The sequence below is a fragment of the Salmo salar genome, chromosome ssa01, assembly GCF_905237065.1.
Source record: "Salmo salar chromosome ssa01, Ssal_v3.1, whole genome shotgun sequence".
NCBI lineage: Eukaryota > Metazoa > Chordata > Actinopteri > Salmoniformes > Salmonidae > Salmo > Salmo salar.
In genome coordinates this window covers 8,367,394-8,391,090 of record NC_059442.1, presented here as the reverse complement: position 1 = coordinate 8,391,090, position 23,697 = coordinate 8,367,394, and the positions used below count along the sequence as shown (strand labels likewise).

The window sequence follows — 23,697 nt, the reverse complement described above, 5'->3', positions numbered from 1 at the left end:
CATTAATGAAGTTGTTGATTTTGACATCTCCAATGGCATCAAGGACATGTGGCATAGCTGGACTGCTGATGTTGGGGTTCTGGGAAGGTATAAACAGATGTATATTGACAAAATCCACACATATTGCCAACATTTTGTTGTAATTCTGGGATTCAACATACCATGCTGGAGTAATCCAGAAGAGCCTGGTCCAGAACAGCAGCATTGTTTTGGAAGAACAGCTTCCACATTTCTGTTGAGTAAGTCTTTTTGCTCGACAATTGGCATTTCAGGATCGTCACCAAGTTGTCCGCTGACAGAAGGGTTGTCTTAAAGAAAAGAATGCAGGGACGTGAACCAAATTAGACAATTGTGACATCAACATGAGTAACATCAATAAAGAAGATGAGGATGAGAGAAATGTATCTGTTGCTACTGACAACATTCAGTGATGAATTGAAAAAGCTTACTGAGGAACAGGCATATTCAGAGATGTTGAAATTGCAAAGGAACTCAGAGGAATTGCCAATCGACATTTGTTGCTTCAGTTGTGTGCTGTAGGAAACGGTAATGGAAAAAATACATGATTAGTTTACAAATGATACCTTGTGTGTCTCAACGTCTTACAACCTGCACTGTGCAAGACAGCACTGAACCCACCTGTTAAATCCAGCACAAAGTTGTTTCTCTGCAAAAGAGAACATAAAAACAATAGTTCTTCAGACACAAATCATAAATTGCCAATCTGATTCAAGAAAATGTAAATTGCACAGCTAGCATCAACTTACCATTGACCAATGTTTCTTTGCACTATATGGGGGGAAATAATATTGTTACCAGTGTGAAATTAAATGAGAAAACAAAAGAGATGCTTTGGCTTTCTGAACAATGCCACAATGCAGTTCCCAGATGCATGGCCTTTCCCGTATCGTAAACAAAAGGTCTATTTGAAATAAGATCCCATTCAGAGAGTACTTACCACAATTAAAGCTGGAGGCCTTGAGCAACCTATGAGGGAGATAATTTAAATAAGGTCACTTAATCAACGGGAAGATTTCGGAGCATATGAGAAAACAAAATAACAGAATGCCTGTTTGGAGATTTTTAAATCTTCTATAAATGCTGGGCTCAGATGATACAGTGTCTGATGTTGAAAAATAGCAGTTTATCACATACGTTGGAATGTCTTCATCAGTGCATCCAAGCTTGACTGTACACCCTGTGAGAGGTGAGGCGGAAGAGATTCCAAACTTTGGTCGAGACCCGTAAATCTGAGAGAAAAAGGAAAGAGAGACATTAGTGCAGTCTTTTGTCAATCTGTACTTTACGAGGCAGTGCCTTGTACGTTTGTTTGGTGTAAAGTAGTCTCTTACATGGCATTGTAGGATTCACAGGTGATGTTTAGGGGGATATCAACCAATCTGCCAGGATGGAAGCTGGCCAGCAGAACAACCAGATTGACTTGGAACCACAGCTGGAAGTCTTTTGGCTCAAAAACGTCAAATTTGGGAGCAAGAGCCATCAAGGTCAGGTTTAGCATTGTGTCTCTTACGGCCGTGTTTGTGATGATAGTGATGTTTTCCTGTAAAATAAATGGTTCATGGTTTAGGAGGACATCCATTCATCCTGATTGTTTTGTCAGATGAATTTGTCGAGAGCCAGGTCTCACTGTACAAGGTCCATTCCAGCCAGAGAGTGATGTACTGACCTGCTTGGTGACTTCAACAAAAGTCACAAAGAACTCATTGAGCTGCTCTTCCCTTGGAGATTCCAGCAAGCTGATGAAAATGTTCTTCACAAGAGTCTCATTCTCCAGAGCGCCAGTGCTTGGGTCCAGTATCAATTCAGCTTTCTGGTTTGGTGAGAGGGAGTCTAGAACTGCCACCTGGAGTGAAGAAGACAACAGAATACAATGCATTAGCCCTCTAAATAGCCCTAATTCCACACATGAGCAATGTCAAACTAGTCAATTCTGATCATGCAAAGAACACTGGCAAACAATTGTTTTACCCCTGAGATGTTGAAGTCTTTGAGATCCGAATAGGTTGTGTACTTGGAGTATGAACCCAGGTTGATTGCAAGCCAGTCATTGTCATCGTGGATGTCCTGCCTGCAAGCTAAAAGACATGTGTGGCCGTTTTGATTATTGAAAAGTGGAGTACATTGATGTTATATTCAATAGACAAGGAAGCAACATGCCAAATGTTCACTCCTTTCAAACAAAGCACACTTCATCCAGCAGAGGCGACGAACAACCAAACAGAAAGCCAATGAGCACAACAACCTGCTTGGTGAGCCCTACCTGGTTCGTTGATGAGGTGTACAGATTTCCTCAGGTATTTCAGCAGGACTCTTGCGATTCCTTCTCTTCTATCCTGAGTCATTTCAGGGAAAGCGCTGTCCATTCCATTTACACTGTAAATGGGAAAAGATACACTCATGACGCTTCCATCCCACATTTGCAATAGATTTTAGTCATCGAATCCATGGCTAATTTTAGCAGGAAGATAGCCCCTACTCACATGACTTGGTAGTTGGTGCAGTTGACGTTTGAGGTAGCAATGGTGAGCATGACTTCATTAAAACTGGGGAGGATGGGAATCAGCTTTACTTCAAACCATGCAATCCAGTCCATCGTTTCGAACTCTGGGAATTGAAGGCTGATGATGTTGAATGTCTGATTCATCATCACATCTCTCACGGCTGGATGGATGTCGGGGAATCTGTTGAAACACATGACCAGAGTTCCTCAACACTGCACAACTCATCACGGCATTCCATCGAGATTTGCCGGTAATAAATGAAAGTACAAGATTGATAGGTTTCTCGTTGCTCAATTGTTGTCTTTCGCTATCCACCAAGGGAGACACAGGAAGACATGGGGATTGCTATTTGTCAAGATGAAATCATGCAGTTTGTTAATCTGAAACGTGCATTACCTCTTCCTTTGCGGTCAGTTGCGTCAGAAACTTCGTCAACATTTTTGAAAGCGTCTCCTTCCTCCAGCCGCTTAAACACAAGTTTAATGTCATCTGTGTCATTCAATGGCCCAGAGGTCAATGTCAACTGTGCCAATTGGGTTGGGGTAAGCAGCGACAGTGATTCCTTCTACAAATAGAAAAAGAAAAAGAAAAGTGGCGCATGTCAGTGATTGGCACGGTATTGTTATTGAGGGGATAACCATCCAGACAAACACCTAGGCCACTTACGCTGGAGAAGTCAGGATTGAGGAGTTGTAACTCCTGCAGTTCTGCAAAAACAGAAAAGATGCCAAAGTTCCTCTGGAGCCAGTCCATGCTTCCACTGGTGTTTGAGACACAGCCGGGATCTGAAACAAAAGCAGAGTTAAACAAATGGACTTTAAGTTCCACTAAGCAGATGAGTTCAATGGATTGGCCCAGAGAAGTGTGGATGTTTTTGTGCTTTCCGGAACCATTTATTACCTGATGAGTCATTTCTTGAAAGGAATGGATAGATGTAATGAGTGAAGATCAATTGTTGTTGCTCTCTGTCCATGGAGGCTGATTGGTTGCTTAGAGCATCAATGCTGAAAGAGAACAGAGCCTATGTTACCTATGTTATCTTGACTTCTTATTCAATTGTAGGCATATCACCAATTGTATTGACGATGGCATTGGGTATCATGGCTTTACATACACAATTTGGTAGGTCTGACAACTGAAGTTCTTTGAGCTGAGACAGGAGAGGAAATTCCTAGATGTAGATGCCAAGAATGGACGGAGCATCTTCTGGAACAACTTGGCCCACGAAACTGGCGTCGTTCAGCTGTGCATTAATGAAGTTGTTGATTTTGACATCTCCAATGGCATCAAGGACATGTGGCATAGCTGGACTGCTGATGTTGGGGTTCTGGAAAGGTATAAACAGATGTATATTGACAAAATCCACACATATTGCCAACATTTTGTTGTAATTCTGGGATTCAACATACCATGCTGGAGTAATCCAGAAGAGCCTGGTCCAGAACAGCAGCATTGTTTTGGAAGAACAGCTTCCACATTTCTGCTGAGTAAGTCTTTTTGCTCGACAATTGGCATTTCAGGATCGTCACCAAGTTGTCCGCTGACAGAAGGGTTGTCTTAAAGAAAAGAATGCAGGGACGTGAACCAAATTAGACAACTGTGACATCAACATGAGTAACATCAATAAAGAAGATGAGGACGAGAGAAATGTATCTGTTGCTACTGACAACATTCAGTGATGAATTGAAAAAAGCTTACTGAGGAACAGGCATATTCAGAGATGTTGAAATTGCAAAGGAACTCAGAGGAATTGCCAATCGACATTTGTTGCTTCAGTTGTGTGCTGTAGGAAACGGTAATGGAAAAAATACATGATTAGTTTACAAATGATACCTTGTGTGTCTCAACGTCTTACAACCTGCACTGTGCAAGACAGCACTGAACCCACCTGTTAAATCCAGCACAAAGTTGTTTCTCTGCAAAAGAGAACATAAAAACAATAGTTCTTCAGACACAAATCATAAATTGCCAATCTGATTCAAGAAAATGTAAATTGCACAGCTAGCATCAACTTACCATTGACCAATGTTTCTTTGCACTATATGGGGGGAAATAATATTGTTACCAGTGTGAAATTAAATGAGAAAACAAAAGAGATGCTTTGGCTTTCTGAACAATGCCACAATGCAGTTCCCAGATGCATGGCCTTTCCCGTATCGTAAACAAAAGGTCTATTTGAAATAAGATCCCATTCAGAGAGTACTTACCACAATTAAAGCTGGAGGCCTTGAGCAACCTATGAGGGAGATAATTTAAATAAGGTCACTTAATCAACGGGAAGATTTCGGAGCATATGAGAAAACAAAATAACAGAATGCCTGTTTGGAGATTTTTAAATCTTCTATAAATGCTGGGCTCAGATGATACAGTGTCTGATGTTGAAAAATAGCAGTTTATCACATACGTTGGAATGTCTTCATCAGTGCATCCAAGCTTGACTGTACACCCTGTGAGAGGTGAGGCGGAAGAGATTCCAAACTTTGGTCGAGACCCGTAAATCTGAGAGAAAAAGGAAAGAGAGACATTAGTGCAGTCTTTTGTCAATCTGTACTTTACGAGGCAGTGCCTTGTACGTTTGTTTGGTGTAAAGTAGTCTCTTACATGGCATTGTAGGATTCACAGGTGATGTTTAGGGGGATATCAACCAATCTGCCAGGATGGAAGCTGGCCAGCAGAACAACCAGATTGACTTGGAACCACAGCTGGAAGTCTTTTGGCTCAAAAACGTCAAATTTGGGAGCAAGAGCCATCAAGGTCAGGTTTAGCATTGTGTCTCTTACGGCCGTGTTTGTGATGATAGTGATGTTTTCCTGTAAAATAAATGGTTCATGGTTTAGGAGGACATCCATTCATCCTGATTGTTTTGTCAGATGAATTTGTCGAGAGCCAGGTCTCACTGTACAAGGTCCATTCCAGCCAGAGAGTGATGTACTGACCTGCTTGGTGACTTCAACAAAAGTCACAAAGAACTCATTGAGCTGCTCTTCCCTTGGAGATTCCAGCAAGCTGATGAAAATGTTCTTCACAAGAGTCTCATTCTCCAGAGCGCCAGTGCTTGGGTCCAGTATCAATTCAGCTTTCTGGTTTGGTGAGAGGGAGTCTAGAACTGCCACCTGGAGTGAAGAAGACAACAGAATACAATGCATTAGCCCTCTAAATAGCCCTAATTCCACACATGAGCAATGTCAAACTAGTCAATTCTGATCATGCAAAGAACACTGGCAAACAATTGTTTTACCCCTGAGATGTTGAAGTCTTTGAGATCCGAATAGGTTGTGTACTTGGAGTATGAACCCAGGTTGATTGCAAGCCAGTCATTGTCATCGTGGATGTCCTGCCTGCAAGCTAAAAGACATGTATGGCCGTTTTGATTATTGAAAAGTGGAGTACATTGATGTTATATTCAATAGACAAGGAAGCAACATGCCAAATGTTCACTCCTTTCAAACAAAGCACACTTCATCCAGCAGAGGCGACGAACAACCAAACAGAAAGCCAATGAGCACAACAACCTGCTTGGTGAGCCCTACCTGGTTCGTTGATGAGGTGTACAGATTTCCTCAGGTATTTCAGCAGGACTCTTGCGATTCCTTCTCTTCTATTCTGAGTCATTTCAGGGAAAGCGCTGTCCATTCCATTTACACTGTAAATGGGAAAAGATACACTCATGACGCTTCCATCCCACATTTGCAATAGATTTTAGTCATCGAATCCATGGCTAATTTTAGCAGGAAGATAGCCCCTACTCACATGACTTGGTAGTTGGTGCAGTTGACGTTTGAGGTAGCAATGGTGAGCATGACTTCATTAAAACTGGGGAGGATGGGAATCAGCTTTACTTCAAACCATGCAATCCAGTCCATCGTTTCGAACTCTGGGAATTGAAGGCTGATGATGTTGAATGTCTGATTCATCATCACATCTCTCACGGCTGGATGGATGTCGGGAATCTGTTGAAACACATGACCAGAGTTCCTCAACACTGCACAACTCATCACGGCATTCCATCGAGATTTGCCGGTAATAAATGAAAGTACAAGATTGATAGGTTTCTCGTTGCTCAATTGTTGTCTTTCGCTATCCACCAAGGGAGACACAGGAAGACATGGGGATTGCTATTTGTCAAGATGAAATCATGCAGTTTGTTAATCTGAAACGTGCATTACCTCTTCCTTTGCGGTCAGTTGCGTCAGAAACTCGTCAACATTTTTGAAAGCGTCTCCTTCCTCCAGCCGCTTAAACACAAGTTTAATGTCATCTGTGTCATTCAATGGCCCAGAGGTCAATGTCAACTGTGCCAATTGGGTTGGGGTAAGCAGCGACAGTGATTCCTTCTACAAATAGAAAAGAAAAAGAAAAGTGGCGCATGTCAGTGATTGGCACGGTATTGTTATTGAGGGGATAACCATCCAGACAAACACCTAGGCCACTTACGCTGGAGAAGTCAGGATTGAGGAGTTGTAACTCCTGCAGTTCTGCAAAAACAGAAAAGATGCCAAAGTTCCTCTGGAGCCAGTCCATGCTTCCACTGGTGTTTGAGACACAGCCGGGATCTGAAACAAAAGCAGAGTTAAACAAATGGACTTTAAGTTCCACTAAGCAGATGAGTTCAATGGATTGGCCCAGAGAAGTGTGGATGTTTTTGTGCTTTCCGGAACCATTTATTACCTGATGAGTCATTTCTTGAAAGGAATGGATAGATGTAATGAGTGAAGATCAATTGTTGTTGCTCTCTGTCCATGGAGGCTGATTGGTTGCTTAGAGCATCAATGCTGAAAGAGAACAGAGCCTATGTTACCTATGTTATCTTGACTTCTTATTCAATTGTAGGCATATCACCAATTGTATTGACGATGGCATTGGGTATCAAGGCTTTACATACACAATTTGGTAGGTCTGACAACTGAAGTTCTTTGAGCTGAGACAGGAGAGGAAATTCCTAGATGTAGATGCCAAGAATGGACGGAGCATCTTCTGGAACAACTTGGCCACGAAACTGGCGTCGTTCAGCTGTGCATTAATGAAGTTGTTGATTTTGACATCTCCAATGGCATCAAGGACATGTGGCATAGCTGGACTGCTGATGTTGGGGTTCTGGGAAGGTATAAACAGATGTATATTGACAAAATCCACACATATTGCCAACATTTTGTTGTAATTCTGGGATTCAACATACCATGCTGGAGTAATCCAGAAGAGCCTGGTCCAGAACAGCAGCATTGTTTTGGAAGAACAGCTTCCACATTTCTGTTGAGTAAGTCTTTTTGCTCGACAATTGGCATTTCAGGATCGTCACCAAGTTGTCCGCTGACAGAAGGGTTGTCTTAAAGAAAAGAATGCAGGGACGTGAACCAAATTAGACAACTGTGACATCAACATGAGTAACATCAATAAAGAAGATGAGGACGAGAGAAATGTATCTGTTGCTACTGACAACATTCAGTGATGAATTGAAAAAGCTTACTGAGGAACAGGCATATTCAGAGATGTTGAAATTGCAAAGGAACTCAGAGGAATTGCCAATCGACATTTGTTGCTTCAGTTGTGTGCTGTAGGAAACGGTAATGGAAAAAATACATGATTAGTTTACAAATGATACCTTGTGTGTCTCAACGTCTTACAACCTGCACTGTGCAAGACAGCACTGAACCCACCTGTTAAATCCAGCACAAAGTTGTTTCTCTGCAAAAGAGAACATAAAAACAATAGTTCTTCAGACACAAATCATAAATTGCCAATCTGATTCAAGAAAATGTAAATTGCACAGCTAGCATCAACTTACCATTGACCAATGTTTCTTTGCACTATATGGGGGGGAAATAATATTGTTACCAGTGTGAAATTAAATGAGAAAACAAAAGAGATGCTTTGGCTTTCTGAACAATGCCACAATGCAGTTCCCAGATGCATGGCCTTTCCCGTATCGTAAACAAAAGGTCTATTTGAAATAAGATCCCATTCAGAGAGTACTTACCACAATTAAAGCTGGAGGCCTTGAGCAACCTATGAGGGAGATAATTTAAATAAGGTCACTTAATCAACGGGAAGATTTCGGAGCATATGAGAAAACAAAATAACAGAATGCCTGTTTGGAGATTTTTAAATCTTCTATAAATGCTGGGCTCAGATGATACAGTGTCTGATGTTGAAAAATAGCAGTTTATCACATACGTTGGAATGTCTTCATCAGTGCATCCAAGCTTGACTGTACACCCTGTGAGAGGTGAGGCGGAAGAGATTCCAAACTTTGGTCGAGACCCGTAAATCTGAGAGAAAAAGGAAAGAGAGACATTAGTGCAGTCTTTTGTCAATCTGTACTTTACGAGGCAGTGCCTTGTACGTTTGTTTGGTGTAAAGTAGTCTCTTACATGGCATTGTAGGATTCACAGGTGATGTTTAGGGGGATATCAACCAATCTGCCAGGATGGAAGCTGGCCAGCAGAACAACCAGATTGACTTGGAACCACAGCTGGAAGTCTTTTGGCTCAAAAACGTCAAATTTGGGAGCAAGAGCCATCAAGGTCAGGTTTAGCATTGTGTCTCTTACGGCCGTGTTTGTGATGATAGTGATGTTTTCCTGTAAAATAAATGGTTCATGGTTTAGGAGGACATCCATTCATCCTGATTGTTTTGTCAGATGAATTTGTCGAGAGCCAGGTCTCACTGTACAAGGTCCATTCCAGCCAGAGAGTGATGTACTGACCTGCTTGGTGACTTCAACAAAAGTCACAAAGAACTCATTGAGCTGCTCTTCCCTTGGAGATTCCAGCAAGCTGATGAAAATGTTCTTCACAAGAGTCTCATTCTCCAGAGCGCCAGTGCTTGGGTCCAGTATCAATTCAGCTTTCTGGTTTGGTGAGAGGGAGTCTAGAACTGCCACCTGGAGTGAAGAAGACAACAGAATACAATGCATTAGCCCTCTAAATAGCCCTAATTCCACACATGAGCAATGTCAAACTAGTCAATTCTGATCATGCAAAGAACACTGGCAAACAATTGTTTTACCCCTGAGATGTTGAAGTCTTTGAGATCCGAATAGGTTGTGTACTTGGAGTATGAACCCAGGTTGATTGCAAGCCAGTCATTGTCATCGTGGATGTCCTGCCTGCAAGCTAAAAGACATGTATGGCCGTTTTGATTATTGAAAAGTGGGGTACATTGATGTTATATTCAATAGACAAGGAAGCAACATGCCAAATGTTCACTCCTTTCAAACAAAGCACACTTCATCCAGCAGAGGCGACGAACAACCAAACAGAAAGCCAATGAGCACAACAACCTGCTTGGTGAGCCCTACCTGGTTCGTTGATGAGGTGTACAGATTTCCTCAGGTATTTCAGCAGGACTCTTGCGATTCCTTCTCTTCTATCCTGAGTCATTTCAGGGAAAGCGCTGTCCATTCCATTTACACTGTAAATGGGAAAAGATACACTCATGACGCTTCCATCCCACATTTGCAATAGATTTTAGTCATCGAATCCATGGCTAATTTTAGCAGGAAGATAGCCCCTACTCACATGACTTGGTAGTTGGTGCAGTTGACGTTTGAGGTAGCAATGGTGAGCATGACTTCATTAAAACTGGGGAGGATGGGAATCAGCTTTACTTCAAACCATGCAATCCAGTCCATCGTTTCGAACTCTGGGAATTGAAGGCTGATGATGTTGAATGTCTGATTCATCATCACATCTCTCACGGCTGGATGGATGTCGGGAATCTGTTGAAACACATGACCAGAGTTCCTCAACACTGCACAACTCATCACGGCATTCCATCGAGATTTGCCGGTAATAAATGAAAGTACAAGATTGATAGGTTTCTCGTTGCTCAATTGTTGTCTTTCGCTATCCACCAAGGGAGACACAGGAAGACATGGGGATTGCTATTTGTCAAGATGAAATCATGCAGTTTGTTAATCTGAAACGTGCATTACCTCTTCCTTTGCGGTCAGTTGCGTCAGAAACTCGTCAACATTTTTGAAAGCGTCTCCTTCCTCCAGCCGCTTAAACACAAGTTTAATGTCATCTGTGTCATTCAATGGCCCAGAGGTCAATGTCAACTGTGCCAATTGGGTTGGGGTAAGCAGCGACAGTGATTCCTTCTACAAATAGAAAAAGAAAAAAGAAAAGTGGCGCATGTCAGTGATTGGCACGGTATTGTTATTGAGGGGATAACCATCCAGACAAACACCTAGGCCACTTACGCTGGAGAAGTCAGGATTGAGGAGTTGTAACTCCTGCAGTTCTGCAAAAACAGAAAAGATGCCAAAGTTCCTCTGGAGCCAGTCCATGCTTCCACTGGTGTTTGAGACACAGCCGGGATCTGAAACAAAAGCAGAGTTAAACAAATGGACTTTAAGTTCCACTAAGCAGATGAGTTCAATGGATTGGCCCAGAGAAGTGTGGATGTTTTTGTGCTTTCCGGAACCATTTATTACCTGATGAGTCATTTCTTGAAAGGAATGGATAGATGTAATGAGTGAAGATCAATTGTTGTTGCTCTCTGTCCATGGAGGCTGATTGGTTGCTTAGAGCATCAATGCTGAAAGAGAACAGAGCCTATGTTACCTATGTTATCTTGACTTCTTATTCAATTGTAGGCATATCACCAATTGTATTGACGATGGCATTGGGTATCAAGGCTTTACATACACAATTTGGTAGGTCTGACAACTGAAGTTCTTTGAGCTGAGACAGGAGAGGAAATTCCTAGATGTAGATGCCAAGAATGGACGGAGCATCTTCTGGAACAACTTGGCCACGAAACTGGCGTCGTTCAGCTGTGCATTAATGAAGTTGTTGATTTTGACATCTCCAATGGCATCAAGGACATGTGGCATAGCTGGACTGCTGATGTTGGGGTTCTGGAAAGGTATAAACAGATGTATATTGACAAAATCCACACATATTGCCAACATTTTGTTGTAATTCTGGGATTCAACATACCATGCTGGAGTAATCCAGAAGAGCCTGGTCCAGAACAGCAGCATTGTTTTGGAAGAACAGCTTCCACATTTCTGCTGAGTAAGTCTTTTTGCTCGACAATTGGCATTTCAGGATCGTCACCAAGTTGTCCGCTGACAGAAGGGTTGTCTTAAAGAAAAGAATGCAGGGACGTGAACCAAATTAGACAACTGTGACATCAACATGAGTAACATCAATAAAGAAGATGAGGACGAGAGAAATGTATCTGTTGCTACTGACAACATTCAGTGATGAATTGAAAAAGCTTACTGAGGAACAGGCATATTCAGAGATGTTGAAATTGCAAAGGAACTCAGAGGAATTGCCAATCGACATTTGTTGCTTCAGTTGTGTGCTGTAGGAAACGGTAATGGAAAAAATACATGATTAGTTTACAAATGATACCTTGTGTGTCTCAACGTCTTACAACCTGCACTGTGCAAGACAGCACTGAACCCACCTGTTAAATCCAGCACAAAGTTGTTTCTCTGCAAAAGAGAACATAAAAACAATAGTTCTTCAGACACAAATCATAAATTGCCAATCTGATTCAAGAAAATGTAAATTGCACAGCTAGCATCAACTTACCATTGACCAATGTTTCTTTGCACTATATGGGGGGGAAATAATATTGTTACCAGTGTGAAATTAAATGAGAAAACAAAAGAGATGCTTTGGCTTTCTGAACAATGCCACAATGCAGTTCCCAGATGCATGGCCTTTCCCGTATCGTAAACAAAAGGTCTATTTGAAATAAGATCCCATTCAGAGAGTACTTACCACAATTAAAGCTGGAGGCCTTGAGCAACCTATGAGGGAGATAATTTAAATAAGGTCACTTAATCAACGGGAAGATTTCGGAGCATATGAGAAAACAAAATAACAGAATGCCTGTTTGGAGATTTTTAAATCTTCTATAAATGCTGGGCTCAGATGATACAGTGTCTGATGTTGAAAAATAGCAGTTTATCACATACGTTGGAATGTCTTCATCAGTGCATCCAAGCTTGACTGTACACCCTGTGAGAGGTGAGGCGGAAGAGATTCCAAACTTTGGTCGAGACCCGTAAATCTGAGAGAAAAAGGAAAGAGAGACATTAGTGCAGTCTTTTGTCAATCTGTACTTTACGAGGCAGTGCCTTGTACGTTTGTTTGGTGTAAAGTAGTCTCTTACATGGCATTGTAGGATTCACAGGTGATGTTTAGGGGGATATCAACCAATCTGCCAGGATGGAAGCTGGCCAGCAGAACAACCAGATTGACTTGGAACCACAGCTGGAAGTCTTTTGGCTCAAAAACGTCAAATTTGGGAGCAAGAGCCATCAAGGTCAGGTTTAGCATTGTGTCTCTTACGGCCGTGTTTGTGATGATAGTGATGTTTTCCTGTAAAATAAATGGTTCATGGTTTAGGAGGACATCCATTCATCCTGATTGTTTTGTCAGATGAATTTGTCGAGAGCCAGGTCTCACTGTACAAGGTCCATTCCAGCCAGAGAGTGATGTACTGACCTGCTTGGTGACTTCAACAAAAGTCACAAAGAACTCATTGAGCTGCTCTTCCCTTGGAGATTCCAGCAAGCTGATGAAAATGTTCTTCACAAGAGTCTCATTCTCCAGAGCGCCAGTGCTTGGGTCCAGTATCAATTCAGCTTTCTGGTTTGGTGAGAGGGAGTCTAGAACTGCCACCTGGAGTGAAGAAGACAACAGAATACAATGCATTAGCCCTCTAAATAGCCCTAATTCCACACATGAGCAATGTCAAACTAGTCAATTCTGATCATGCAAAGAACACTGGCAAACAATTGTTTTACCCCTGAGATGTTGAAGTCTTTGAGATCCGAATAGGTTGTGTACTTGGAGTATGAACCCAGGTTGATTGCAAGCCAGTCATTGTCATCGTGGATGTCCTGCCTGCAAGCTAAAAGACATGTATGGCCGTTTTGATTATTGAAAAGTGGAGTACATTGATGTTATATTCAATAGACAAGGAAGCAACATGCCAAATGTTCACTCCTTTCAAACAAAGCACACTTCATCCAGCAGAGGCGACGAACAACCAAACAGAAAGCCAATGAGCACAACAACCTGCTTGGTGAGCCCTACCTGGTTCGTTGATGAGGTGTACAGATTTCCTCAGGTATTTCAGCAGGACTCTTGCGATTCCTTCTCTTCTATCCTGAGTCATTTCAGGGAAAGCGCTGTCCATTCCATTTACACTGTAAATGGGAAAAGATACACTCATGACGCTTCCATCCCACATTTGCAATAGATTTTAGTCATCGAATCCATGGCTAATTTTAGCAGGAAGATAGCCCCTACTCACATGACTTGGTAGTTGGTGCAGTTGACGTTTGAGGTAGCAATGGTGAGCATGACTTCATTAAAACTGGGGAGGATGGGAATCAGCTTTACTTCAAACCATGCAATCCAGTCCATCGTTTCGAACTCTGGGAATTGAAGGCTGATGATGTTGAATGTCTGATTCATCATCACATCTCTCACGGCTGGATGGATGTCGGGAATCTGTTGAAACACATGACCAGAGTTCCTCAACACTGCACAACTCATCACGGCATTCCATCGAGATTTGCCGGTAATAAATGAAAGTACAAGATTGATAGGTTTTCGTTGCTCAATTGTTGTCTTTCGCTATCCACCAAGGGAGACACAGGAAGACATGGGGATTGCTATTTGTCAAGATGAAATCATGCAGTTTGTTAATCTGAAACGTGCATTACCTCTTCCTTTGCGGTCAGTTGCGTCAGAAACTCGTCAACATTTTTGAAAGCGTCTCCTTCCTCCAGCCGCTTAAACACAAGTTTAATGTCATCTGTGTCATTCAATGGCCCAGAGGTCAATGTCAACTGTGCCAATTGGGTTGGGGTAAGCAGCGACAGTGATTCCTTCTACAAATAGAAAAAGAAAAAGAAAAGTGGCGCATGTCAGTGATTGGCACGGTATTGTTATTGAGGGGATAACCATCCAGACAAACACCTAGGCCACTTACGCTGGAGAAGTCAGGATTGAGGAGTTGTAACTCCTGCAGTTCTGCAAAAACAGAAAAGATGCCAAAGTTCCTCTGGAGCCAGTCCATGCTTCCACTGGTGTTTGAGACACAGCCGGGATCTGAAACAAAAGCAGAGTTAAACAAATGGACTTTAAGTTCCACTAAGCAGATGAGATCAATGGATTGGCCCAGAGAAGTGTGGATGTTTTTGTGCTTTCCGGAACCATTTATTACCTGATGAGTCATTTCTTGAAAGGAATGGATAGATGTAATGAGTGAAGATCAATTGTTGTTGCTCTCTGTCCATGGAGGCTGATTGGTTGCTTAGAGCATCAATGCTGAAAGAGAACAGAGCCTATGTTACCTATGTTATCTTGACTTCTTATTCAATTGTAGGCATATCACCAATTGTATTGACGATGGCATTGGGTATCATGGCTTTACATACACAATTTGGTAGGTCTGACAACTGAAGTTCTTTGAGCTGAGACAGGAGAGGAAATTCCTAGATGGAGATGCCAAGAATGGACGGAGCATCTTCTGGAACAACTTGGCCACGAAACTGGCGTCGTTCAGCTGTGCATTAATGAAGTTGTTGATTTTGACATCTCCAATGGCATCAAGGACATGTGGCATAGCTGGACTGCTGATGTTGGGGTTCTGGAAAGGTATAAACAGATGTATATTGACAAAATCCACACATATTGCCAACATTTTGTTGTAATTCTGGGATTCAACATACCATGCTGGAGTAATCCAGAAGAGCCTGGTCCAGAACAGCAGCATTGTTTTGGAAGAACAGCTTCCACATTTCTGCTGAGTAAGTCTTTTGCTCGACAATTGGCATTTCAGGATCGTCACCAAGTTGTCCGCTGACAGAAGGGTTGTCTTAAAGAAAAGAATGCAGGGACGTGAACCAAATTAGACAACTGTGACATCAACATGAGTAACATCAATAAAGAAGATGAGGATGAGAGAAATGTATCTGTTGCTACTGACAACATTCAGTGATGAATTGAAAAAGCTTACTGAGGAACAGGCATATTCAGAGATGTTGAAATTGCAAAGGAACTCAGAGGAATTGCCAATCGACATTTGTTGCTTCAGTTGTGTGCTGTAGGAAACGGTAATGGAAAAAATACATGATTAGTTTACAAATGATACCTTGTGTGTCTCAACGTCTTACAACCTGCACTGTGCAAGACAGCACTGAACCCACCTGTTAAATCCAGCACAAAGTTGTTTCTCTGCAAAAGAGAACATAAAAACAATAGTTCTTCAGACACAAATCATAAATTGCCAATCTGATTCAAGAAAATGTAAATTGCACAGCTAGCATCAACTTACCATTGACCAATGTTTCTTTGCACTATATGGGGGGAAATAATATTGTTACCAGTGTGAAATTAAATGAGAAAACAAAAGAGATGCTTTGGCTTTCTGAACAATGCCACAATGCAGTTCCCAGATGCATGGCCTTTCCCGTATCGTAAACAAAAGGTCTATTTGAAATAAGATCCCATTCAGAGAGTACTTACCACAATTAAAGCTGGAGGCCTTGAGCAACCTATGAGGGAGATAATTTAAATAAGGTCACTTAATCAATGGGAAGATTTCGGAGCATATGAGAAAACAAAATAACAGAATGCCTGTTTGGAGATTTTTAAATCTTCTATAAATGCTGGGCTCAGATGATACAGTGTCTGATGTTGAAAAATAGCAGTTTATCACATACGTTGGAATGTCTTCATCAGTGCATCCAAGCTTGACTGTACACCCTGTGAGAGGTGAGGCGGAAGAGATTCCAAACTTTGGTCGAGACCCGTAAATCTGAGAGAAAAAGGAAAGAGAGACATTAGTGCAGTCTTTTGTCAATCTGTACTTTACGAGGCAGTGCCTTGTACGTTTGTTTGGTGTAAAGTAGTCTCTTACATGGCATTGTAGGATTCACAGGTGATGTTTAGGGGGATATCAACCAATCTGCCAGGATGGAAGCTGGCCAGCAGAACAACCAGATTGACTTGGAACCACAGCTGGAAGTCTTTTGGCTCAAAAACGTCAAATTTGGGAGCAAGAGCCATCAAGGTCAGGTTTAGCATTGTGTCTCTTACGGCCGTGTTTGTGATGATAGTGATGTTTTCCTGTAAAATAAATGGTTCATGGTTTAGGAGGACATCCATTCATCCTGATTGTTTTGTCAGATGAATTTGTCGAGAGCCAGGTCTCACTGTACAAGGTCCATTCCAGCCAGAGAGTGATGTACTGACCTGCTTGGTGACTTCAACAAAAGTCACAAAGAACTCATTGAGCTGCTCTTCCCTTGGAGATTCCAGCAAGCTGATGAAAATGTTCTTCACAAGAGTCTCATTCTCCAGAGCGCCAGTGCTTGGGTCCAGTATCAATTCAGCTTTCTGGTTTGGTGAGAGGGAGTCTAGAACTGCCACCTGGAGTGAAGAAGACAACAGAATACAATGCATTAGCCCTCTAAATAGCCCTAATTCCACACATGAGCAATGTCAAACTAGTCAATTCTGATCATGCAAAGAACACTGGCAAACAATTGTTTTACCCCTGAGATGTTGAAGTCTTTGAGATCCGAATAGGTTGTGTACTTGGAGTATGAACCCAGGTTGATTGCAAGCCAGTCATTGTCATCGTGGATGTCCTGCCTGCAAGCTAAAAGACATGTATGGCCGTTTTGATTATTGAAAAGTGGAGTACATTGATGTTATATTCAATAGACAAGGAAGCAACATGCCAAATGTTCACTCCTTTCAAACAAAGCACACTTCATCCAGCAGAGGCGACGAACAACCAAACAGAAAGCCAATGAGCACAACAACCTGCTTGGTGAGCCCTACCTGGTTCGTTGATGAGGTGTACAGATTTCCTCAGGTATTTCAGCAGGACTCTTGCGATTCCTTCTCTTCTATCCTGAGTCATTTCAGGGAAAGCGCTGTCCATTCCATTTACACTGTAAATGGGAAAAGATACACTCATGACGCTTCCATCCCACATTTGCAATAGATTTTAGTCATCGAATCCATGGCTAATTTTAGCAGGAAGATAGCCCCTACTCACATGACTTGGTAGTTGGTGCAGTTGACGTTTGAGGTAGCAATGGTGAGCATGACTTCATTAAAACTGGGGAGGATGGGAATCAGCTTTACTTCAAACCATGCAATCCAGTCCATCGTTTCGAACTCTGGGAATTGAAGGCTGATGATGTTGAATGTCTGATTCATCATCACATCTCTCACGGCTGGATGGATGTCGGGAATCTGTTGAAACACATGACCAGAGTTCCTCAACACTGCACAACTCATCACGGCATTCCATCGAGATTTGCCGGTAATAAATGAAAGTACAAGATTGATAGGTTTCTCGTTGCTCAATTGTTGTCTTTCGCTATCCACCAAGGGAGACACAGGAAGACATGGGGATTGCTATTTGTCAAGATGAAATCATGCAGTTTGTTAATCTGAAACGTGCATTACCTCTTCCTTTGCGGTCAGTTGCGTCAGAAACTCGTCAACATTTTTGAAAGCGTCTCCTTCCTCCAGCCGCTTAAACACAAGTTTAATGTCATCTGTGTCATTCAATGGCCCAGAGGTCAATGTCAACTGTGCCAATTGGGTTGGGGTAAGCAGCGACAGTGATTCCTTCTACAAATAGAAAAGAAAAAGAAAAGTGGCGCATGTCAGTGATTGGCACGGTATTGTTATTGAGGGGATAACCATCCAGACAAACACCTAGGCCACTTACGCTGGAGAAGTCAGGATTGAGGAGTTGTAACTCCTGCAGTTCTGCAAAAACAGAAAAGATGCCAAAGTTCCTCTGGAGCCAGTCCATGCTTCCACTGGTGTTTGAGACACAGCCGGGATCTGAAACAAAAGCAGAGTTAAACAAATGGACTTTAAGTTCCACTAAGCAGATGAGATCAATGGATTGGCCCAGAGAAGTGTGGATGTTTTTGTGCTTTCCGGAACCATTTATTACCTGATGAGTCATTTCTTGAAAGGAATGGATAGATGTAATGAGTGAAGATCAATTGTTGTTGCTCTCTGTCCATGGAGGCTGATTGGTTGCTTAGAGCATCAATGCTGAAAGAGAACAGAGCCTATGTTACCTATGTTATCTTGACTTCTTATTCAATTGTAGGCATATCACCAATTGTATTGACGATGGCATTGGGTATCATGGCTTTACATACACAATTTGGTAGGTCTGACAACTGAAGTTCTTTGAGCTGAGACAGGAGAGGAAATTCCTAGATGGAGATGCCAAGAATGGACGGAGCATCTTCTGGAACAACTTGGCCACGAAACTGGCGTCGTTCAGCTGTGCATTAATGAAGTTGTTGATTTTGACATCTCCAATGGCATCAAGGACATGTGGCATAGCTGGACTGCTGATGTTGGGGTTCTGGAAAGGTATAAACAGATGTATATTGACAAAATCCACACATATTGCCAACATTTTGTTGTAATTCTGGGATTCAACATACCATGCTGGAGTAATCCAGAAGAGCCTGGTCCAGAACAGCAGCATTGTTTTGGAAGAACAGCTTCCACATTTCTGCTGAGTAAGTCTTTTTGCTCGACAATTGGCATTTCAGGATCGTCACCAAGTTGTCCGCTGACAGAAGGGTTGTCTTAAAGAAAAGAATGCAGGGACGTGAACCAAATTAGACAACTGTGACATCAACATGAGTAACATCAATAAAGAAGATGAGGACGAGAGAAATGTATCTGTTGCTACTGACAACATTCAGTGATGAATTGAAAAAGCTTACTGAGGAACAGGCATATTCAGAGATGTTGAAATTGCAAAGGAACTCAGAGGAATTGCCAATCGACATTTGTTGCTTCAGTTGTGTGCTGTAGGAAACGGTAATGGAAAAAATACATGATTAGTTTACAAATGATACCTTGTGTGTCTCAACGTCTTACAACCTGCACTGTGCAAGACAGCACTGAACCCACCTGTTAAATCCAGCACAAAGTTGTTTCTCTGCAAAAGAGAACATAAAAACAATAGTTCTTCAGACACAAATCATAAATTGCCAATCTGATTCAAGAAAATGTAAATTGCACAGCTAGCATCAACTTACCATTGACCAATGTTTCTTTGCACTATATGGGGGGAAATAATATTGTTACCAGTGTGAAATTAAATGAGAAAACAAAAGAGATGCTTTGGCTTTCTGAACAATGCCACAATGCAGTTCCCAGATGCATGGCCTTTCCCGTATCGTAAACAAAAGGTCTATTTGAAATAAGATCCCATTCAGAGAGTACTTACCACAATTAAAGCTGGAGGCCTTGAGCAACCTATGAGGGAGATAATTTAAATAAGGTCACTTAATCAATGGGAAGATTTCGGAGCATATGAGAAAACAAAATAACAGAATGCCTGTTTGGAGATTTTTAAATCTTCTATAAATGCTGGGCTCAGATGATACAGTGTCTGATGTTGAAAAATAGCAGTTCATCACATACGTTGGAATGTCTTCATCAGTGCATCCAAGCTTGACTGTACACCCTGTGAGAGGTGAGGCGGAAGAGATTCCAAACTTTGGTCGAGACCCGTAAATCTGAGAGAAAAAGGAAAGAGAGACATTAGTGCAGTCTTTTGTCAATCTGTACTTTACGAGGCAGTGCCTTGTACGTTTGTTTGGTGTAAAGTAGTCTCTTACATGGCATTGTAGGATTCACAGGTGATGTTTAGGGGGATATCAACCAATCTGCCAGGATGGAAGCTGGCCAGCAGAACAACCAGATTGACTTGGAACCACAGCTGGAAGTCTTTTGGCTCAAAAACGTCAAATTTGGGAGCAAGAGCCATCAAGGTCAGGTTTAGCATTGTGTCTCTTACGGCCGTGTTTGTGATGATAGTGATGTTTTCCTGTAAAATAAATGGTTCATGGTTTAGGAGGACATCCATTCATCCTGATTGTTTTGTCAGATGAATTTGTCGAGAGCCAGGTCTCACTGTACAAGGTCCATTCCAGCCAGAGAGTGATGTACTGACCTGCTTGGTGACTTCAACAAAAGTCACAAAGAACTCATTGAGCTGCTCTTCCCTTGGAGATTCCAGCAAGCTGATGAAAATGTTCTTCACAAGAGTCTCATTCTCCAGAGCGCCAGTGCTTGGGTCCAGTATCAATTCAGCTTTCTGGTTTGGTGAGAGGGAGTCTAGAACTGCCACCTGGAGTGAAGAAGACAACAGAATACAATGCATTAGCCCTCTAAATAGCCCTAATTCCACACATGAGCAATGTCAAACTAGTCAATTCTGATCATGCAAAGAACACTGGCAAACAATTGTTTTACCCCTGAGATGTTGAAGTCTTTGAGATCCGAATAGGTTGTGTACTTGGAGTATGAACCCAGGTTGATTGCAAGCCAGTCATTGTCATCGTGGATGTCCTGCCTGCAAGCTAAAAGACATGTATGGCCGTTTTGATTATTGAAAAGTGGAGTACATTGATGTTATATTCAATAGACAAGGAAGCAACATGCCAAATGTTCACTCCTTTCAAACAAAGCACACTTCATCCAGCAGAGGCGACGAACAACCAAACAGAAAGCCAATGAGCACAACAACCTGCTTGGTGAGCCCTACCTGGTTCGTTGATGAGGTGTACAGATTTCCTCAGGTATTTCAGCAGGACTCTTGCGATTCCTTCTCTTCTATCCTGAGTCATTTCAGGGAAAGCGCTGTCCATTCCATTTACACTGTAAATGGGAAAAGATACACTCATGACGCTTCCATCCCACATTTGCAATAGATTTTAGTCATCGAATCCATGGCTAATTTTAGCAGGAAGATAGCCCCTACTCACATGACTTGGTAGTTGGTGCAGTTGACGTTTGAGGTAGCAATGGTGAGCATGACTTCATTAAAACTGGGGAGGATGGGAATCAGCTTTACTTCAAACCATGCAATCCAGTCCATCGTTTCGAACTCTGGGAATTGAAGGCTGATGATGTTGAATGTCTGATTCATCATCACATCTCTCACGGCTGGATGGATGTCGGGAATCTGTTGAAACACATGACCAGAGTTCCTCAACACTGCACAACTCATCACGGCATTCCATCGAGATTTGCCGGTAATAAATGAAAGTACAAGATTGATAGGTTTCTCGTTGCTCAATTGTTGTCTTTCGCTATCCACCAAGGGAGACACAGGAAGACATGGGGATTGCTATTTGTCAAGATGAAATCATGCAGTTTGTTAATCTGAAACGTGCATTACCTCTTCCTTTGCGGTCAGTTGCGTCAGAAACTCGTCAACATTTTTGAAAGCGTCTCCTTCCTCCAGCCGCTTAAACACAAGTTTAATGTCATCTGTGTCATTCAATGGCCCAGAGGTCAATGTCAACTGTGCCAATTGGGTTGGGGTAAGCAGCGACAGTGATTCCTTCTACAAATAGAAAAAGAAAAAGAAAAGTGGCGCATGTCAGTGATTGGCACGGTATTGTTATTGAGGGGATAACCATCCAGACAAACACCTAGGCCACTTACGCTGGAGAAGTCAGGATTGAGGAGTTGTAACTCCTGCAGTTCTGCAAAAACAGAAAAGATGCCAAAGTTCCTCTGGAGCCAGTCCATGCTTCCACTGGTGTTTGAGACACAGCCGGGATCTGAAACAAAAGCAGAGTTAAACAAATGGACTTTAAGTTCCACTAAGCAGATGAGTTCAATGGATTGGCCCAGAGAAGTGTGGATGTTTTTGTGCTTTCCGGAACCATTTATTACCTGATGAGTCATTTCTTGAAAGGAATGGATAGATGTAATGAGTGAAGATCAATTGTTGTTGCTCTCTGTCCATGGAGGCTGATTGGTTGCTTAGAGCATCAATGCTGAAAGAGAACAGAGCCTATGTTACCTATGTTATCTTGACTTCTTATTCAATTGTAGGCATATCACCAATTGTATTGACGATGGCATTGGGTATCATGGCTTTACATACACAATTTGGTAGGTCTGACAACTGAAGTTCTTTGAGCTGAGACAGGAGAGGAAATTCCTAGATGGAGATGCCAAGAATGGACGGAGCATCTTCTGGAACAACTTGGCCACGAAACTGGCGTCGTTCAGCTGTGCATTAATGAAGTTGTTGATTTTGACATCTCCAATGGCATCAAGGACATGTGGCATAGCTGGACTGCTGATGTTGGGGTTCTGGGAAGGTATAAACAGATGTATATTGACAAAATCCACACATATTGCCAACATTTTGTTGTAATTCTGGGATTCAACATACCATGCTGGAGTAATCCAGAAGAGCCTGGTCCAGAACAGCAGCATTGTTTTGGAAGAACAGCTTCCACATTTCTGTTGAGTAAGTCTTTTTGCTCGACAATTGGCATTTCAGGATCGTCACCAAGTTGTCCGCTGACAGAAGGGTTGTCTTAAAGAAAAGAATGCAGGGACGTGAACCAAATTAGACAACTGTGACATCAACATGAGTAACATCAATAAAGAAGATGAGGACGAGAGAAATGTATCTGTTGCTACTGACAACATTCAGTGATGAATTGAAAAAGCTTACTGAGGAACAGGCATATTCAGAGATGTTGAAATTGCAAAGGAACTCAGAGGAATTGCCAATCGACATTTGTTGCTTCAGTTGTGTGCTGTAGGAAACGGTAATGGAAAAAATACATGATTAGTTTACAAATGATACCTTGTGTGTCTCAACGTCTTACAACCTGCACTGTGCAAGACAGCACTGAACCCACCTGTTAAATCCAGCACAAAGTTGTTTCTCTGCAAAAGAGAACATAAAAACAATAGTTCTTCAGACACAAATCATAAATTGCCAATCTGATTCAAGAAAATGTAAATTGCACAGCTAGCATCAACTTACCATTGACCAATGTTTCTTTGCACTATATGGGGGGGAAATAATATTGTTACCAGTGTGAAATTAAATGAGAAAACAAAAGAGATGCTTTGGCTTTCTGAACAATGCCACAATGCAGTTCCCAGATGCATGGCCTTTCCCGTATCGTAAACAAAAGGTCTATTTGAAATAAGATCCCATTCAGAGAGTACTTACCACAATTAAAGCTGGAGGCCTTGAGCAACCTATGAGGGAGATAATTTAAATAAGGTCACTTAATCAACGGGAAGATTTCGGAGCATATGAGAAAACAAAATAACAGAATGCCTGTTTGGAGATTTTTAAATCT

At 42.0% G+C, this 23,697-nt stretch overlaps 2 protein-coding genes across 3 annotated transcripts in view; both read right to left on the bottom strand.

Moving 5' to 3' along the window:
- Positions 1-1,348: 1,348 nt before the first annotated feature.
- LOC123726696 (uncharacterized) lies at positions 1,349-15,141 on the bottom strand. Its single transcript, XM_045694323.1, has 47 exons — positions 14,941-15,141; positions 14,727-14,830; positions 14,493-14,611; positions 14,224-14,391; positions 13,809-14,008; positions 13,589-13,701; positions 13,297-13,403; positions 12,995-13,171; positions 12,660-12,868; positions 12,463-12,557; positions 12,266-12,294; positions 12,074-12,095; positions 11,946-11,973; positions 11,756-11,840; positions 11,468-11,614; positions 11,174-11,385; positions 10,960-11,063; positions 10,726-10,844; positions 10,456-10,623; positions 10,040-10,239; positions 9,820-9,932; positions 9,528-9,634; positions 9,226-9,402; positions 8,891-9,099; positions 8,694-8,788; positions 8,497-8,525; positions 8,305-8,326; positions 8,177-8,204; positions 7,987-8,071; positions 7,699-7,845; positions 7,405-7,616; positions 7,191-7,294; positions 6,957-7,075; positions 6,689-6,856; positions 6,273-6,472; positions 6,053-6,165; positions 5,761-5,867; positions 5,420-5,635; positions 4,927-5,021; positions 4,730-4,758; positions 3,189-3,307; positions 2,919-2,988; positions 2,502-2,682; positions 2,282-2,394; positions 1,990-2,096; positions 1,688-1,864; positions 1,349-1,561 (listed from the first exon to the last, which is right to left on the bottom strand). The coding sequence occupies exons 1-47, from the start codon at positions 15,126-15,128 to the stop codon at positions 1,349-1,351; spliced, it is 5,949 nt and encodes a 1,982-aa protein (XP_045550279.1). The 5' UTR covers positions 15,129-15,141.
- Positions 14,974-23,697, bottom strand: part of LOC106606422 (uncharacterized) — a 30,210-nt gene continuing 21,486 nt past the window's right edge. For both annotated transcript variants that reach the window (XM_045712211.1, XM_045712254.1), the window contains 36 exons: positions 23,565-23,593; positions 23,373-23,394; positions 23,245-23,272; positions 23,055-23,139; positions 22,767-22,913; positions 22,473-22,684; positions 22,259-22,362; positions 22,025-22,143; positions 21,756-21,923; positions 21,340-21,539; positions 21,120-21,232; positions 20,828-20,934; positions 20,526-20,702; positions 20,191-20,399; positions 19,994-20,088; positions 19,797-19,825; positions 19,606-19,627; positions 19,478-19,505; positions 19,288-19,372; positions 19,000-19,146; positions 18,706-18,917; positions 18,492-18,595; positions 18,258-18,376; positions 17,990-18,157; positions 17,574-17,773; positions 17,354-17,466; positions 17,062-17,168; positions 16,760-16,936; positions 16,425-16,633; positions 16,228-16,322; positions 16,031-16,059; positions 15,840-15,861; positions 15,712-15,739; positions 15,522-15,606; positions 15,235-15,380; positions 14,974-15,152 (listed from right to left, as the gene is read on the bottom strand). In XM_045712211.1, coding sequence (XP_045568167.1) covers position 15,152; positions 15,235-15,380; positions 15,522-15,606; positions 15,712-15,739; positions 15,840-15,861; positions 16,031-16,059; positions 16,228-16,322; positions 16,425-16,633; positions 16,760-16,936; positions 17,062-17,168; positions 17,354-17,466; positions 17,574-17,773; positions 17,990-18,157; positions 18,258-18,376; positions 18,492-18,595; positions 18,706-18,917; positions 19,000-19,146; positions 19,288-19,372; positions 19,478-19,505; positions 19,606-19,627; positions 19,797-19,825; positions 19,994-20,088; positions 20,191-20,399; positions 20,526-20,702; positions 20,828-20,934; positions 21,120-21,232; positions 21,340-21,539; positions 21,756-21,923; positions 22,025-22,143; positions 22,259-22,362; positions 22,473-22,684; positions 22,767-22,913; positions 23,055-23,139; positions 23,245-23,272; positions 23,373-23,394; positions 23,565-23,593 — 3,941 coding nt within the window. In that variant the 3' untranslated portion in view covers positions 14,974-15,151. The remainder of the gene's footprint in view (positions 15,153-15,234; positions 15,381-15,521; positions 15,607-15,711; positions 15,740-15,839; positions 15,862-16,030; positions 16,060-16,227; positions 16,323-16,424; positions 16,634-16,759; positions 16,937-17,061; positions 17,169-17,353; positions 17,467-17,573; positions 17,774-17,989; positions 18,158-18,257; positions 18,377-18,491; positions 18,596-18,705; positions 18,918-18,999; positions 19,147-19,287; positions 19,373-19,477; positions 19,506-19,605; positions 19,628-19,796; positions 19,826-19,993; positions 20,089-20,190; positions 20,400-20,525; positions 20,703-20,827; positions 20,935-21,119; positions 21,233-21,339; positions 21,540-21,755; positions 21,924-22,024; positions 22,144-22,258; positions 22,363-22,472; positions 22,685-22,766; positions 22,914-23,054; positions 23,140-23,244; positions 23,273-23,372; positions 23,395-23,564; positions 23,594-23,697) is intronic.

Coding starts and splice junctions, on each gene's coding strand:
- LOC123726696 (XM_045694323.1), bottom strand. CDS start 15,128: ATGCCACATGTCCTTGATGCCATTGGAGATGTCAAAATCAACAACTTC. Junction 10,240..10,455: donor AACTGACCGCAAAGGAAGAG/GTAATGCACGTT, acceptor GTGTTTCAACAG/ATTCCCGACATCCATCCAGC. Junction 9,933..10,039: donor TGCACCAACTACCAAGTCAT/GTGAGTAGGGGC, acceptor TCCCATTTACAG/TGTAAATGGAATGGACAGCG.